A 19,389-nucleotide genomic window follows, 5' to 3' on the forward strand; every position below is an offset into this window, starting at 1 on the left:
AAGGCACTTGCTTGAAAGTCTATGCAAAAGGATTGAACTCAGAACCATGTGACTGTAAAGGTAAACTTTTTATCATGCTGCCATACCCATAGCCTTCTATACCAACACAGTCAAGGAATTTGCATCTGTCTAAACATAACGATAGCTCACAACGTATAGATATATTCTGAAGTACGGTGCAGTTTTAAAACATTGTTAATGAACTAGTATTTTTTAAAATTCAAATTAGTTGTTATGAGTGACTCATACATGCAAATTGGTCTGTCCAATTTAACTAAGCATTTAGTAAGAGAAACCTTATAGGCACCATCTTCATAGATACTAGAAACAATTAACAAGGGTTCTTAGTTACTGCTGAAATCTCAACAAAAGATTGAAACTAGTCTGGTTGATTTATCTTTTTCTGTTTATGAAGATACTAAATACACCGACAAAGTATTTGGTTGGCCTTTTTTGTCATTTGTTGACAGTATTGCAGAACCAGTAACTTAGCCATCTCTGCTGTGTCTGGGATGTTTCCAGAAGCAAGTACCTGGCTCCAAGTACATTTATCACCTTTCCACTCACAGACATGCCAGAAAGGAAAGACAAGTCAATACATTTGCACCAACAATGGAGCTGTAGAGGATGCCAAACAATAGTTAAGTATGTCTGCACATATCTATCTTAGGGTTCCTCCCTACAGATTTTCTATAGGGGTTTACTCCCTTAGCCCTTTTAAAAGGTTCAGTAAATTAGCTCACAAAGCAGCAGAAGTTTATTATTTTCATGAGCATGGTTTTTACAGAGCCAGTTCCACTCTCTTGTCTGTCAAACTTGTATTAGTCTGGTAAAACAAATACCATGAGCTCAGTAGTTATCGGAACACAGGATCTGTATTGAGTTACTCTCTCTTACATGAGCAACTTAAGAACTGAAGAGCCTTGTCTGCCACTAGGCCTAGGAACGATATTGATGAAGAGGTGGTTTCACACCCCTGAAAACCCAGGAACTCCTAAACCAGGGCCCCACTACTGGATGCAGTTTAAAGTTATACCCAGGAACAGGTGTTTGCCTCTGACTATACATACAATAATGGCTAAAGATCTATAGACAAAATTTGTACTACAGTACCAAATGTTTTCGGTAGACAGAAACAAGGTAGAAGCCAGTCATGTGTATACCTGTGTGTGTGTGTGTGTGTGTGTGTGTGTGTGTGTGTGTGTGTGTGTGTGTGTACTACCATTGCTTAACTGGCATTGGTTTGTTGATATCCCTGCAACAGTGTAGTTCAGCTGAAGAGACCAATGAAATACAGGCTTAATAAGTACTAGGTTGATTTGTTTGACTAAACCCATCAAGGCAGACCCCAGCATGGCCACAGTCCAATGACTGAAACAAGTAAAAGATAAAAGAGTTGGCCATCACTGTTTACATACAGGTTATAGGAGAAAACACTTGCCCAAGGTGCCACGCAGTGGGACTGAACCTGGAACCATGTGGTTGTTAAGCAAGCTACTTACCACACAGCCACTCCTACGCCTATATTAATATCAAATATTCTGAAGTGTTACTATCGCTTGATAAGGGAGTTAATTTAACATTAAAACAGTTTATTTCCCTTTACTGGCAGCTTTAGGCAGTTCAGAAATTATTCGGTAGATGTGTGATTAAATACGATCTAAAAGTAACAGTCCACTCAGGCATTCCCCCACCCCACCCCACACTTTTCAAACAGTCAATTACGACATTATCCAAATGTGCCTTTCCTTTTAGGTCAGCAAGGCGTTATTTCAGGTTAATCTGGTTGTATTTCTACCAAGTCGAGCGATCATATATTGAGGCCGAACTATATGTAATTTCTTTAAGATATCGCCTGCTGACTCGACCTGTATATATTACTAGTGTTTATCATAATGATTGTGAAATGATAGGAAGCATAATCTATCTCAGATGAGTTATAACATCATGAGGGATAAGGTATTAGATTGTGAGAGTAGTGAATAAACGATTACAGAACATATCGGGAGGAACAAAATAATTGTTACAATTTGCAATAAATCAGCGAAAAGGAATATATTTTACGATAGTTCTCTCTCTATCTATATATATATATATATATATACAGGGTGTTCATAAAGTTTCTCCGCAGTAAATATTTAATGGTTTTCAGGTGATTCTTGCACACTGATCCTTTACTTGCTCTCCAGAAAAAAAAAGTCTGGCGGTGTTAAATCAGGTGATCTTGGTGGCCGAAGTCCCTTTGAAATAATCCGTTCACCGAAAAACTCTTGAAGTAGCGCCATAGTGATGTGCAGGATGAAAAGAATTCACTGCGGAGAGACTTTTTGAACAGCCTGTATAACATCAATGCAGCAGCAAGTGCCTCAATTGGTCAGACACTACAAGGTTCAAGGCAACCTACTGAAACAAGCCAACACGTTCGTGGTATTACTTTGGGCGAAGCACCCTTACAGGCATCACCTGACCCCTCAGTAAGGTGAGCTGCCAACGATGACCAGAACTTCGCCGTTAACGGCCCTTCCCCTCCAAACATCTCAAACGCCACAAACTGGAAGAGATAGTTCACTGCTAGCTCTTGATACTTCAGGGTCTTGTTCCGTTCGGCTACGGAAGCAGTACCGCCTCCACCCCACCCCATTTATCGCAGGTCCAGGATGTGGGAGAGAACAAAGAAGTCACACACTGTGGCACCTCTCCAGGGACAGAAGGTAAGACCATTTGGTCTCTTCACAAGTGAACTGTGGGTTCAAATTCGCAGCAGGTATTGCGTTTCTAGGCAGAACATTTAATTTGACATTTCATCAGTACGACCAAGCTGTGCAGAAAATGGCTTGGAGTAGACTAGTGCTCTATCCAAGAAGATATTTATCTCTCACCTGCCAAATGTTATGAAAACCATATTAAAAAAAAAAAAAAATCATCAGTACACCAAATTTCTTTAATTTATTAGAGAATTAACTTTAAAATGCTGCTGTACCACCAACACCACCTCACTCAGAATATCCTTTTAATGATTTCAGGGGTGGGGGGAGAGCAAGGGTTGGAGGAAGAAGAAACAATGGTACACATTAATCCAGTAATGAACAGCACATAAAACTGACTGAAAATTTGATTTGAATGCTTGCAAAAACATGAAGCCAAAGGCCTGGTGATGGTGTTAAGAACAATAATATTTTTTATAGTACATCTTTGCAAAGATATAATTCATTCAGCTTCATGACTGAGCTAGATCACGGTTTTCTGATATTAAGCAAGGAAGTGGTGAATTTTCACTTTCATTTCTTATGAATTAAATTTAGATCAAGTAGTTCTTTATCACCCCAAAAGTGTCAGTCCACAATTATATACAGATATATGGAATTTGATAATTTCAACATTTTAAAGTTGAAGAATTACCATCCTTGGATTTGTCTATTGAACGAAGTTAACACTGGAGATGCTAAGCTGTATAGTCTTGAAAAGAAAAAAAATGGAATAAGTGAAGAATTCTTAGTTGGCAGTCTGCCAGCCTATAAAGCTGAAAATGATAAATGGTCTTCAGAAGAGATATTTGGTATTTCTCTCTCCTTGAAAATCAGCTCCAGAAATAATATCGACTACTTCTAAGTTGAAAAACGTGGAAGACAATTGGAGATTTCTGCGGGACAACCTGTTGAAAGCCACCGACCAGATTTGTGGGTGGTGTAAGGTCCCCTCCCGACCCAGAGTAACGTGGTGGTGGAACAAGGAGGTAGACAGGGCTATTAGACAAAAGAAACAGGCTTGGAAGGACTGGAAGAACGGTGGTAGCAGGGAATTGTACCAATGTGCCAGAAGGGAGGCTAGGCGACAGGTTTATTTAGCCAGAGGGGAAGCAGATAAGGAAAGATTTGCCAATGTTCTGCGCCGTGAAGACCAAAGACTCGAGGTATTTCGTGTTGCAAGACAGTGTAGGAGAGAGAATAGTGATGTTGTAGGAGAGAAATGTGTTCGCATGGATGATGGTACGCTTGCATTAAATGAGGATGCAAAGAAAGAGGTCTGGAGATGCCACTACGATAGATTGCTTAATAAAGAGAATGAATGGGAGAAAGAGAGCCTGCCGTATGTCGACCCAATAGAGGGACCAGCTATCCGAGTTGATAGCACCAGGGTAGATAAAGCAATTAAGAGTATGAAGACCGGGAAAGCCCCCGGCCCATCAGGAATCACTGCAGAGATGCTCAAAATATCTGGCAGTGTTGGCTATAGCCTAGTCACCCGTATTACGAACCAGGTGATACACGAAGGAGTCATACCCTATGACTGGTGTAGCAGCATCATAGTCAACTGCTACAAAGGTAAAGGGGACGCTTTAGATACAAATAATTACAGAGGCATCAAGCTGTTAGATCAGGTTATGAAAGTTACAGAGAGGGTCATAGCCCAACTAATTAGGGAGCGAATCAATTTAGATGAGATGCAGTTTGGGTTCGTGCCAGGTAAAAGCACTACTGATGCCTTATTTCTAGTGAGACAGTTGCAGGAGAAATACCTAGCTAAGGATAAACCTCTGTACCTGGCTTTCGTTGACATGGAGAAAGCCTTTGACAGGGTCCCCCGATCCCTTATCTGGTGGTCAATGAGGAAACTTGGGATAGAAGAATGGTTAGTGAGAGCTGTGCGAGCCATGTACAGAGATGCTGCCAGTAAGGTGAGGGTTGGAAATGAGTACAGCAATGAATTCCGGGTAGAGGTAGGGGTCCACCAAGGTTCCGTCCTCAGCCCCCTATTATTTACCATAGTCCTCCAGGCAATCACAGAGGAGTTCAAGACAGGTTGCCCCTGGGAGCTCCTCTATGCTGATGACCTTGCCCTAATTGCGGAGTCACTATCAGAACTAGAGGAGAAGTTTCAGGTGTGGAAGCAAGGTCTAGAATTGAAGGGCCTTAGAGTCAACCTAGCTAAAACCAAAATCCTAATAAGTAGGAAGGTAGATAAAACACAAACCCCTTCAGGTAGATGGCCCTGCTCAGTATGTAGAAAAGGAGTAGGTAGTAACTCTATAAGATGTACCCGGTGCAAGCTATGGACACATAAGAGGTGCAGCAACATCAAAGGCAGGTTAACTAGCAAGTTAGTTTTTGTTTGTGGCAGATGTTCAGGTGCAATAAAGACTGCAAACAAACAGGAAACAACTTCTATCTCATTCCAGGGTGAAAAACTAGAGGTAGTCGATAGCTTCCGTTATCTGGGCGACCAAGTTAGTAGTGGGGGTGGGTGCGCTGAAAGTGTAGCTGCTAGAATAAGAATAGCCTGGGCAAAGTTTAGAGAGCTCTTACCCCTGCTGGCGACAAAGGGACTCTCACTCAGAGTAAAAGGCAGACTGTATGACGCATGCGTACGAACAACCATGCTACATGGCAGTGAAACATGGGCTGTAACTGCTGAGGACATACGTAAGCTCGCAAGGAATGAAGCCAGTATGCTCCGTTGGATGTGTAATGTCAATGTGAATACCCGTCAGAGTGTAAGTATCTTGAGAGAAAAGCTGAACATTAGAAGAATCAGTTGTGGTGTGCAAGAGAGACGATTGCGCTGGTATGGACATGTGGTGAGAATGGAGGAGGATAGCTGCGTGAAAAAGTGCCACACCCTAACAGTTGAGGGAACCCGTGGAAGAGGTAGGCCCAGGAAGACCTGGGCTGAGGTGGTGAGGCAAGACCTTCGTACATTGGGCCTCACCGAGGCGATGACTACGGACCGAGACCTTTGGAAATGTGCTGTGCGTGAGAAGACCCGGCAAGCCAAGTAAGATCGTTGCCAGTGCCCCTGGACTGGTTCTTGTGCGGGTGGCACATGAGATGCACCATTTTGAGCGTGGCCGTTGCCAATACCGCCTGACTGGCTCCTGTAGGATTTTCGAGCGAGATCGTTGCCAGTGCCCCTGGACTGGCTTGTGCGGGTGGCACATAAAAGACACCATTTCGAGCGTGGCTGTTTTTGTGCGGGTGACACGTAAAAGCACCCACTACACTCTCTGAGTGGTTGGCGTTAGGAAGGGCATCCAGCTGTAGAAACTCTGCCAAATCAGACTGGAGCCTGGTGTTGCCATCCGGTTTCACCAGTCCTCAGTCAAATCGTCCAACCCATGCTAGCATGGAAAGCGGACGTTAAACGATGATGATGATGATGATGATGATGACTTCATTGTTTTGATATATTTCTACAATGAGTGTACTGTCATAGTTTTACAAGGACTTCTGAACTGAATTAACCATTCCACTAGTTCTCATTCCAAAACTGAAAAATTAATTTTAACCAATATATATATATATATATATATATATATATATATAGATAAATTTAGATAGACAAGCAAGTAGGTGTGTGCGTGTGTGAAATTGTAATAATATTTTAATAATAGTTTTCCACTCTGATAGGGGTAGGCGGGGACTTGTACAATATCTTGCAATTGATATTGGTTTTGTATAAGTTTATCAAGGAGAATGAACATTATGAAATTTGACCACTTCTGTCTTTCTCTGCTACTGGTATCTTCCACCATCAGTATATGGTCATTCTTCATCCAGAACACATTAGCTATTCACACAAGTTTGGTATTTATCTGCCGATACCTTTAATGACCAGGCACTCTCAGCTTGCTTGTACTCCATCTTCCATGCAAATTAACATTGTAAATCGAACAGACCATTCTTATTTCATTCATCTCCTGCTTTCATAGAACCACCGATTTTTGTGTCCATATTCCATCATGCAGCACCACACTTTTCACATAAGCTTCATATAATTTACCCTTTAACACTTTTGTTGCCAATAGCTTTGTGTACTTCGCTCATCCATTCCTTATTCCAGCTTCTTTACAAACACTACAATCATTCCCAATATCCATCAGGTTTCCTTGGTAACGAACTCAACTATATCTACTGAGCCATCTGAGCAGTTCATGAACTTTGTGCTCCAGCTGCAAATGGTTCCTGTGCATCTATCATCTCTGAGGTGCTAATTATTTATCTCTCACCCTCCAGTGAACCTGCCACATATTTTGCATACAAGTTCCTTTCAACTCTTACATGTCCAGCATGATCACATCCAGGATACCGAAATTTTGATGTATGTAATTTCTAGGCTTTTGGACTATCTATCCATATAGGATACAAACACACACACATGTATGCACATGTGTGTGTGTTTAAGGATAAAAACTTCTTAAGTCTTATCTAAGCATTCCCCAGTTTACTGATTCAAATATTTTTCTCATCAAGTATGACATGACTGAAATTATGTTTGAAGCCAGTAAATCAGGTTATGGAAGTATTAGAAGTAATTTAAGAAAGAGCTAAAAAGAATACAAAAGAATATGATGAAATGCATAAGATAGACTATATTTCAAAGACGTGTTATTATTAATAATATTGTTATTAAGAAGAGGTTAATAGTTTAACAAATTTATGCAATTTGTTCGATAAAATTCTAGTGTAACAATAACCAACAGATAATAGGGAAGTCAGGTGTAGTGGGTTGGTAAATAATGGTATACAAGCACTGTTTAAACCAGGTGTATCTTGTTGGCTAATCATGGTATACAAGCAATGCATAAGCCTGATATGGATGGTTAGCTGACTGAAGATGGTATTTAAACCATATGTAGCTGGCTGGCTGGCAACTGATGGATACAAGTAATGTATAAATCAGGTCTGGCTGGTTGGCTAATAATGGTATACAAGCAATGTATAAGCCAGATATGGCTGGCTGACTAATTATGCCATACAAGCAATGTATAATGATATTAGTGGGGTCAGGACTAGAATTAAACTAAGCGAAGAATTTAAAATATCTAGGTGGATATCTATAACAGATTTCTCTATAATTTCCATTCTTTTCATCATATCCATTGAGAAAGCAGCAGGGGAGATGCTTAAGGCAATGACATGATTCTGACAGAATTTCTTGAAGGGCTAAAGTAGTTTCAAAACTAGAAGAACGACCCAGAGTTTAAGTCAAAAGACTTGAAGGTGGACATAGTAGCTGCTGAAGTCCTAATTAGCAAGGATTTATTGTTCCAATTGAACATAGCGGAAAGAGGCAGGAAATAACTTAAGACAACAAATATATAAACGATGCAAATACATCTCTGCAGAATGACACATTAGAAATCAAAACATTAAGAACAGTAGAGGCATCGAAGAATAGTTAACAGTAATTATAAGCAGCTTTTAATCTGAATCCATGTGTTACTGAGATGACTCACTGGAAGTAGCAGACAGGTTGTACAGGTGAGATAATTAACAGTGGAAGTAGATGGATTTATTAATAGCAGTAATGAGGATGTGAGGAAGTGGAAGTTCAGAGAAATGCCAATTCTGTTAAAGAGTTTCTTCACACAAAAGACAGATTACATGAAGTGTTGTGTTCATGATGGTGAAATGATCAATGAATACAAAGGACCATTAATAATGGATAAGTGTGAGATGATTAATATAGAGGCTTGTTAACAAAGAAGTATATGACAAACCATGTCGAACAGTGATGCACAACCCCTTTTTTTAGAATGTGGTCCACAAGATTCATGAGGAAATGGTCATAGACTATCAAATATAAATTCATATGTAACTGCATTAAGACAGATTTAAATTTCCTTTTAATTGATTTAAATTTTAGAATGTCTTACATAAAAAAAAAAATTACTGACTTCCTTAAGTCTATGAGACTCACTGTAGATCACCAAAACTTTGGTATGGACCACAAGCAGTTCTCTGGGATTATACTCTCTTTTCTCTCTTTTACTTGTTTCAGTCATTTGACTGCAGCCATGCTGGAGCACCGCCTTTAGTTGAGCAAATCAACCCCAGGACTTATTCTTTGAATGCCTAGTACTTATTCTATCGGTCTCTTTTGCCGAACCGCTAAGTGACGGGGACGTAAACACACCAGCATCGGTTGTCAAGCGGTGTAGGGGGACAAACAGACACACAAACACATATATACACATATACGTCGGGCTTCTTTCAGTTTCTGTCTACCAAATCCACTCACAAGGCTTTGGTCGGCCCGAAGCTATAGTAGAAGACACTTGCCCAAGGTGCCACGCAGTGAGACTGAACCCAGAACCATGTGGTTGGTAAGCAAGCTACTTACCACACAGCCACTCCTGTGCCTGTGTATTACTAAAGTAAAAAGTCATTAACTGGACAAATATGCAATAAATTATGGTTCTTATAAGAAAGATTCCACTTAAAGGAGTTGAGAAAACTGAGTGTTATAATTTTTGGTTTCATAAACTTGTAATTCAAATGAAAGATATGCTGGGTAAAAAAATTGGTTATGAGTTTATAATATCCGACAAGTGGTAAATGGCCATCACAGATGAATTTTGTAAGCTTTTGTAACTGTGATTATCTCTAGATCTTGAACAGCTTCTCAAGACAAGTGTACCCCATAGCCTAAATTGGCACGCACCCACTACACTCTCGGAGTGGTTGGCGTTAGGAAGGGCATCCAGCTGTAGAAACTCTGCCAAATCAGATTGGAGCCTGGTGTAGCCTTCTGGTTCGCCAGTCCTCAGTCAAATCGTCCAACCCATGCTAGCACGGAAAGCGGACGTTAAACGATGATGATGATGATGATAAAGGAGGAAATTAGTCTTTATCTCCAAAATAGAGAGAAAAAGAGACAGACAGACAGACAAACAGAGAAAGATGTTCTGAGTTTTATTTAATGGTAAAAGAAGTGTAAATGAAAAATAAAACAAACAAAAAAATCTGAAATTGCTGACTGGTTTACAGAATTTTGTAAATAAACGAACAATTAAATCTGAAGAATAGCCAGACAGAGAGAACCTTTAGACAGAGGTTAGAAACAGATTTTCAACGGGATCTACCACTACCACACACCACCAATAACTTTTAATATCTAACTCTGACATTTCGTGCAGCAGGTAGGTTAATGGATAGGATAGTGAATAAATTAAATATTACAAAAGGATTTTGACAATAAATATTTTTATGGCTATTGTTTAGTTTAAACTAAGTTAAAAGTCTGAAGTTTTAACTTATAGTTATCTTAGAGTTTGTACATGTGAACGAGCAACAGTGTTACGTACTAAGTGTGTATGGGTATGTATATATGTTTGTGTGTGTGTGTGTGTGTGTGTGTGTGTGTGTGTGTGTGTGTGTGTGTGTGTGTGTGTGCATCTGTGAGTCCGTACATGTGTTTGTGTTTGTGTTTAAACCGAATAACTAGGCTTTCCTTATCTGGGTAAAAGTTGTAGTGGCTGATGTTAGGAAATTATAAATTATGTTAAGTTAAACAGGTAAACAGTTTTACATGTTGCACTGTAAGGTCAGGATGAAGTCCATTGTCAAAATGGGGGAAGCCAGGTGTTATTAGCCAAACTGTGAAACTATAACAAATTGGCTAGACCTTGGCAAACCTTTATAAGTAGAGATAATTGTACCCTCGGTTTTTTAAGTGATAGTTTTTCTGTGAGACAAAGTTGCTCAATTGAATTCTGGAAGCTATGATTGCCTTTATAATTTATGCACTTTGTGCTTTGTGTTAGGCATTTAGGGATTTATTTTATGCTCCAGGAATTCGCCAGAACTTTTATCAGATTTAAAATAATTTCTGTGTCACATCTGGGTCCAAGGTTCGAAAACCGAATTTGTACTAAAATGGAAATCCAAATTTTATGAAATCCACATTTTTGGAATACATATTTTTGAAAAAACCAAATTTGTGAGGCCAGGTTCTGTGTGAGGCCAATTTTGGTGAAACCAAAAACCAGGATTCAGAGTTCGAATTTCTGAACTGTATATATATGTTACCTTTGTAAATATTTTGATTGCACATCTGGTGTGGCATTTGCTTTTTGTTCGTGTATATATTTGTTTTGTAATGTAAGCTGTTTTTTTATGCTGACTATTGTTAATAATATTTTACAAAAAATTTCCTGGTATGTTGTTGTTTTGGATTCACTCTATCCTCATTGATTCTGTAAATTCGGGTTATGGCCACCAGGTCGTAACACTGACAAAAAAACTATAATCTCATGAAGAAAAAGTAGAAGACTTTAAAAGTTACCATCATTCCAGTGAAAGTATAAACAAGCAAGGGTCACACTGCTAGAGACACAGAGGCAATCATTACTATGTCATGCTGTCTGTCTTACAGTATAAAAAAAAAACCGGTGACAAAATGATTATCAGTGAAGGATTTATATAAACAAGCTGTCATCTCCTGTCCACTTCATTCAGAGATAAATTTTGCTATATCATCCAGCCAGACTTCTGACCCCAAACTTCCTATCTGTGACCATTTAAGCTTTTCTTTTATATTTATCAGTGACTACATTTACCCAATATGTACGTTTTGCTTTTTAAAGGTAGAGCGGAGTCTCCTAATGGGGATTCTACCCCCATCCTTAGAAGCCTAGCCTAGTGTCCTATAACAAGTTGTTAGGAGTTCAGTGAGAAATTATATAGGTGTGTGTGTGTGTGCGCACAAATGCATTTTGAAGTTATTTTTATGTGTAATTATATGTAAGTGACCCTATCGGAAAAATAACTTCTTAGGGAAATTAGATCTAAACAAGGTCTTAGTTAAGATGGACATTTCTTAAACCCTTTATTGTGTCTGATGGATTTAACACAGCCAAATCTTTCAAAGGCAGCTTTATGGTTTGTCTATTCTCTTATTTAAAAGTAAGAAAAAAATTATTTTGAAAGGGCTCTTTGAAACATGGGATGTCTTTCCAGGCTTCTTTAATCCTTTAACATTTAAATAAACCATACCCAGCCCAGATATTCTATTTGTTTTGTGTTTGAACTGGCCAGGTCTAGCCTCTTACACCTATTTTACAATGTCATTCTAAAAATAAATATAACCATCAAAAACCTTAGATAAGATATACTCTTCTACTTGTTTGAGTCATTTGACTGAGGCCATGCTGAAGCACTGCCCTTAGTCAAGCAAATCGACCCCAGGACTTATTCTTTGTAAGCCTAGCACTTATTCTATCGGTCTCTTTTGCCGAACCGCTAAGTTACGGGGATGTAAACACACCAGCATCGGTTGTCAAGCGATGGTGGGGGGACAAACACAGACACACAAATATATATATACGATGGGCTTCTTTCAGTTTCCGTCTACCAAATCCACTCACACGGCTTTGGTCGGCCCGAGACTATAGTAGAAGACACTTGCCCAAGGTGCCACGCAGTGGGATTGAACGTGGAACCATGTGGTTGGTAAGCAAGCTACTTACCACACACTCACTCCTGCGCCTATATATATCTATATATATATATAATGAATGAGTAATTCAAAAGAGTTTGAACAAATAAGCATTGCATTCGATAGGGTAATAATTGTAAAGGGTTAAGAATAAAAGGATAGGAAATACTAATACTATGGTAGAGTGTAATTTGAGAGCGATTTGATTGCTATTTCAAGCAGTTTGAGTGGCCACATAAGTTCCCTTTGTGGTGCTTATGATGGTGTGGCTTCACATGGCACTCAGTTTCGACATTCAAATGATTCAGTTGAGGTAGATTTGTGTTACCTAAAGTTGATAAAAATTCTAAAAATATGTCTAGTTACTTAAAAAAAAAATTTTCCAGTTAGATATCTTCAGGCTTGAAATCATAACATTTAGTCTAAAAGTTCAACAGTAAATGATTAAAGGAAGATGAAAGATAAAGTCAACCACATAAGGATCTGAAAACAGAATTGAAGTGTACAACTAAATACCGTAAAGACACTTATCAGTTTTTGCACTGAAACCACAATTCAATACCTTCATTTTAATGGAAAATAGTAAGAACAAATTCATGCATTCCATACTTACACTATGGCATTGACTCCTCGACAGTATCGTTCCCACATACTACGGAATCTTGGCTGACCACCAATATCCCATAACTTGATTGTCACATTCCCTTTGGTAATCTTTCTCATATTGAAACCAACTGTTGGAATCATATCTTCACTGAACTGACCAGACTGGAAACAAAATAAAACAAAATTAACCATCATGTAATATTGAGATCTAACATTGAAACATGAAATTGGATGCAACACTGAAACACTTGATTTTTAACAATAAATAGTAGTTACTTTCTTGTATCTAAGATGGGTCTTTATGCCAAAAATACACACACTGCTTCTATTTCACTTCTTTGTTATTATTATTATTATTAAGTAAATTTGTTAATATTTAACTACTTAAGTAACTGATTGTTTGATTAATTGATTGGTCAATCAATCAATCAGCTAGGTTTATCAAAATCTTTTCATAGCCATTTGTGACCTTGTCAATATGCCCCATCAACTCTACATGAATGGTGATGAATGAACTTATGACAAACCTGATTGACTCAATGATTAATCAAACAAGTGTTAAATTGACTAGTAATAATAAAATGTGTGTGTGTTTATTATTGGCCTAACGACCCTCCTGAGATACAACATAATCTGTCTCAACACATGAATTCATATCAAGAATCTCACAAACCAAATACAAAAAACAAAATATAACAACATTGAAATAATATTGATTTGCAACATTATGAAGTGGGGGTAAAGTTGGAGACACATCAGGGGCACTGTCACTGGAGAGGAGACCAGTAGGCAGGGCCATTTGATCCAGGTATGCAGTTACCACTATGGCTACATTGTGGCTTATAGAAGTTTTGTTAAATGGCTTGATGTATCTAGTTGTATGTGTTCTGTTTTTCTGGAAGTATGCTTTATCTATTTGGTGCTTTTAGTTTCCATTGTGTTTTGTTCTTCATTGCCTGGTACAACCTGTATACTAAAATGTCTAGCTAAGACAGGTAATAATTATAAAGGCATGCCTCAAAAATTGGAGGGTAGTTTGGATACACACCTCAAAAATTGGAGGGTAGTTTGGATACACACCTCACAAATTTATTTATGAGTCAATGATACAACAACTTGTATCTGTTGTTTAGCCCAAGATCAGCTCTGATCCATGCTCATGGTCAAAAATATTCCAGTCATAATCATTCCCACTGTAGGTCTACATTATCCAATGCACCCTCCCTTTTGTAACATAAAGTGTGGTTGAGGGGAATTTTGTTGTGATTTCTAGCAACTGAAGTGGCTACACACAAGCTCCTATTATTATTAAAACAATGTGAAGTATTTTCCACCTACGAGTCAAATGGTGACTTGATTAAAACTGTTTCATTAGACAACTAATATCTACATAACCAAGATGCTAGTTATGAGGGTTAGTCTAGATTTTGGCTAGATTCAAAATGAGCTGAGAGAGCCTCAAAGTGGTTGTTTGATTTGCTAGAAATAGTAGCTATACTACACTCAATCTTATTCTTCTACTTTCACTCTTTCGTTACCTTATTTCTGTTGAAATAAACTGTCTGTGCTTTGATTAATTTTGAAAACAGTGAAAAATTTTTAATTAACTTGGAATTTTGATGAAATGTTTCAATCTAAAACATAAAACAGGAAGTTTGAGCCCTTAACACATTGTCTTAAAAATCTTCCTATTTCTAATTCCATTAGATTAGATTGTTTCTATTGTGGTCTACAATATTCCATCATGTTTATATTTAGTCTTATCTGTAAATAATTTTGTCTTACAATAACAGTTACATGCATGGCTGGGTAATTCAAGAAGTTTATCAATGTGGAATGAAAGAATTAATGAAGTAAACAAATACCTTGTGGTATTTTTTGTTTTGATTACATATCGTTATACTTAGGCTACCTTTGCTTTTAATTATTCAGCATTTAACCTGACCAAATCCAGCCCAACTATTCTACCTCCTCTATGTTCAAACCAGCCAGAAATGGCTTATCACACATACCTTACAATGTCATTCTAAAAATAAACAATCACATCATTGAAATCTTGAAGCTATGAAATAATGCAGGATTAATTCAAAACAATGTGGATAAATAAATATGCCTTAAATTTGGCAGAGTAATCTGAATGCTAAAGGGTTAAACCTCTGTAGTCTAATAAAACTCTTGGAGGCTGAATGTGGAATCTTTCAAATGATTCTTTTATTATCACAAATAATTTCTTTTGGCATAAGACAACAAATTTATAGGTAAGGTATATAGGTGGCTGAACTGAGCCAGTATTTTCCAAATACATACTTTATTAACCCTGGAGAGATGAAATGAACAGTCAATCCCAATGAGGTTTGGGCTCAGAACATAAAGGGGTGTGAACTAAATGCAACATTTAGTTTGGCAAGTTTACCATTTCTACTATACGGCAACTATCATCACATGCAAATGAAGCTGGAGTCAATATGATGGAGAGTTTTAACACGTCACTTATGACTTACTGGTGAGTAATCTCTACTGAGAAAATTCATTTTTTTTTTTTTAAATCTTATTTTTCACTTGTTTCAGTCACTAGACTATGGCCATGCTGGGGTAATGCCTTGAAATTTTGCAGGAGCCATTCAAATAGATTAGTTAATTTTAATCTCTATTATCTGCTTTCACACCATCACCTGACCCTTGGGTACTTTTAGCAGAGTCTGGTCTGTTGCAAGCATTTGGTCAAGGCCTGAGAATATTAAGATCCTCCTTTTCTTCCACCAGTGGGCACTGCCCTTCTGTCTAAGTTATAACTATATTTTACTTTTCTTCTAAACTCGCAATGATATAAGTGTTGTCTGTATTTAAATTCAGTTGATTATGTTTATACAGAACAGAAATTTTGGGGAAAAAATGCAGATTATACTTGAGGCTTTACGGTAATATAGTCCTGGATATACTCTGAAGGGGAGAAAAAGAAAATCTCTGAAAACTGGATGTTTGTAGCTGAAACGTCTTTGATTATAGGTCTAGCAAATAAGAACTGCTCTGATGATGAGAAGAGAGAGGGAGAGAGAACAGTAGATGAGTGATAGAGTGAATGATAAGTATGAGAGACTGAGTGAGCAAGAGAGTGAAAATGAAAGTGAAAATGAATAGGTGAGAGGTGGGGGAGAGAAAATGCATGACAGCAAGAATATAAATATGAATGCCAGTTGATGTGGAACCATATGAGAAAGTAAAAGGATTGAAAATATAAAGTCAGAGTTTCAAGAAGTCAACAAGGATTGGCTGTCATTGTCAACACCGAATTCATTTCCTCTGTCTATATAATGCTATTTGTTGGTAAACTCAGAGTATTTATCTCTGCTGTTAGTGACACTGCATAAAAATTAAATTGTTAAATATAGAATGACGGTCAAAGGTCATTCACATTCCCTGTTAAAATTGTTTAAGAAAGTTTACAAAGTACAGATAATGAGGCTTTGTTTGTTAGGCTTGATAAATGAAAGATATTGAAATTCTGGTATATTTTAACATAGAATATATTGAGACTTAAGTAAACTTTTCCTCAGGGTGTTTGATTGGCAAAATCATTGGCACTTTAGGAAATTTACCAAATTTGTTCTGGGTGCAAATCCTGCCATGATCAACTCTGTCTTTCTTCCTTCTGGAGACAATGAAAGTACTAATTAAGAACTGGGATTAATTTAATCTACTGTTGATGTAATAGTTACAGCAGGGTACAGTAGAGTCCAAATCTCTGCCTAACCATGGGTTCCCAGCAACAAGTATGGTAACACACCAGTTGGATAATGCAAACATCATGTCGATATTATTCTTCTGTAACAGCATATATTGTTGCCAATAGAACATATATACACATACATGAACACATTCAATCACTCACACACTCTAAAAATACACTCCATTAAAAGAAATAGCATGAAAGGGGGGGGGGGAAGGAAAAGGAACCTTCCTAATACAACTGATCGGTATAAAATGAGTCGGAATTTTTAAAGGCAGAAGTATGTGTGGTTAAGAAGCTTGCTTTCCAACTACATGGTTATGGGTTCAGTCTCACTGCATGACACTATGGGCAAGTGTCTCCTATTATAGTCTTGGGCTGATCAAAGCCTTATGAGTGGAACTGGTAGATGGGAACTGAAAGAAGGCCATCAAGTGTATATGTATGTGTGTGATCTCCTTGTTTTGACATCATGTGATAGTTGTAAATGAGCATCATTGTTATTAGTTTCCAGTCTTGTGTGAAAATACATCCAGCCATGAGGAAATATAACCTTACTTGGGAACAGGTGAGGGTAGCTAACAAGAAAGGCATTTGCCCATAGAAAAATCTGCTCCAATGAACTCTGTCCAACTCATACAAACATGGAAGAAGCAGATGCTAAAATTATATATATGTGTACACACACACACACACACACTGAATATTAGAGATTATGAAATGTTTCGAGCGAGATCGGGGCCGTCGTAGGATTTTCGAGTGAGATCGTTGCCAGTGCTCCTGGAATGGCTCATGTGCGGGCGACACATGAAATCTTTCGAGCGAGATCGTTGCCGGTGTCCCTGAGCTGGCTCTTGTGCGGGTGACACATGAGGTTTTTCGAGCGAGATCGTTGCCAGTGCCCCTGGACTGGCTCATGTGCAGGCGACACATGAAATCTTTCGAGCGAGATCGTTGCCAGTGCCCCTGAACTGGCTCTTGTGCGGGGCCGTCATAGGATTTTCGAGCGAGATCGTTGCCGGTGCCCCCTGGACTGGCTCTTGTGCGGGTGACACATGAGGTTTTTCGAGTGAGATGAGCGTGGCCGTTGCCAGTACCCGCCTGACTGGCCTTTGTGCGGGTGACACGTAAAAGCACCCACTACACTCTCTTAGTGGTTGGCGTTAGGAAGGGCATCCAGCTGTAGAAACTCTGCCAAACCAGATTGGAGCCTGGTGTAGCCATCTGGTTTCACCAGTCCTCAGTCAAATCGTCCAACCCATGCTAGCATGGAAAGCGGATGTTAAATGACGACGACGACGACAAGCACCACTTTCTGACAAAAGAGAAACAAGCTCACTGATAGAATTAACAATGTATCTTGCTTAGTGTTTGTTTTACTGTCTACATTACAGAGCAACTGCAACTCCATTTTCTCAAAGTACTAAGAGTTTTTTTCTGCTATGGTGACCACTATTTAATCTCCCACTGTTCATTATTTTAATATTCCATTTTATAACATTTATTTATAGTATATACTGTTAATAGCAGACAAACTAAAACTTTTACTGGTTTCAATCACTGGATTGTAGCCAAGCTGAGGCACCACCTTGAAGGGTTAGTAAAAAAAAAAAAAAATAAAGATTAACCCCGTCACTTATTTTCAAGCCTGGTACTTATTCTACCAGTCTCTTTTGATGAGATGCTAAGGGGTTGTAAACAAACACCAGGTCAAGTGATGATGGGGAATAAACAAACACAAAGACACACACATGGGATTCTTTCAGTTTCCATCTACCAAATTCACTTACAACATATTGGTTGGCCTGGAACTATAGAAGATACAATTCATTGGATGATTACAAACTGACAATAAGTACACACACAATCATTTGTAACTTAATAATAGGTGAGGTCTTTCTAAGAAAATTAAATCCCCGAGCAAAGAGATTGATGAATGAAGTGTTTTTTTTTTAATAAAGTGTTGAAGCTGTAGGGGCCAATGGCTTTAAGAAAGATGTATGTGCCTTTCATTCAGGCACACTTTGTATCCTGGGCGATTTTAGAATCAGGACAGGTGTTTGCAACAAGGCCAGGTAAGTGGTCAAAAATAGAAATTGGGAGATTATGCTCAGCAATAAATGCACAGTATTTTAATTCAGCAGCTGCTACTTTCTTGGAATGTGAAGAAAACAATGAGGCCTTCCTTGATCCACCAAAGGAATGCCCCTATGCAGTTGGAAGGTAGAAATAGCAGCCAAATCTCCCTCTAATCACATCCTATCTGAATAGAAAAGAAAAGACATTACACAATCTGGTCCTAGATATACTATGTGAAGAAAAAGACAGGATAGTCATCACTGGAATGTCTTGGAATATAAGTTTGCCTGATCAATGCTGATTCCTTGGGTTAAACAACATTGGATACAACCAGAGTTGAATAATTAAGAGAAAAACTAAAAAAATAAAAAATAGTTGATATAGTTGTTGGAAGACAGAGTTGATTTGATGTTTGTGTCATAAAAGATCTAGAAAAGAGTTAAAATAATAACGTAACATGTGGCTTTAACACCTCAGGAAGTAATCAGCGAGATAGCTCTGATAGGATATAGATAATTTTTGAACAATCAATTGTTTCAGGGAGAGAAATATATTTAATCAATTGAATTGATCCCAGTTTATGACAAAAATTATCTCTTGTTAATCATTATAGCTCTATTTTGATTTTTTGTTTCCTTTGGAGTAGCAAATGTTAACCCTTTAGCATTCAGATTATTCTATCAAATGTCATGCTCAATTGATTTGTTTTTGAACTATCATCCATAATCTTGTAGCTTCACGATTTCAATGCATCTTAAACA

General features: G+C 38.1%; 1 protein-coding gene across 1 annotated transcript in view; it reads right to left on the reverse strand.

Annotated features, from left to right (window-relative positions):
• LOC106884383 (ADP-ribosylation factor-like protein 8B) overlaps window positions 1–19,389 on the reverse strand; it is a 63,314-nt gene that overhangs the window by 12,068 nt on the left and 31,857 nt on the right. Inside the window, exon 2 of the mRNA XM_014935737.3 lies at window positions 12,830–12,984. Within this exon, the coding sequence (XP_014791223.1) occupies window positions 12,830–12,984 (155 nt within the window). The remainder of the gene's footprint in view (window positions 1–12,829; window positions 12,985–19,389) is intronic.

The sequence above is a fragment of the Octopus bimaculoides genome, chromosome 3, assembly GCF_046866305.1.
Source record: "Octopus bimaculoides isolate indiv1 chromosome 3, ASM4686630v1, whole genome shotgun sequence".
Lineage (NCBI taxonomy): Eukaryota > Metazoa > Mollusca > Cephalopoda > Octopoda > Octopodidae > Octopus > Octopus bimaculoides.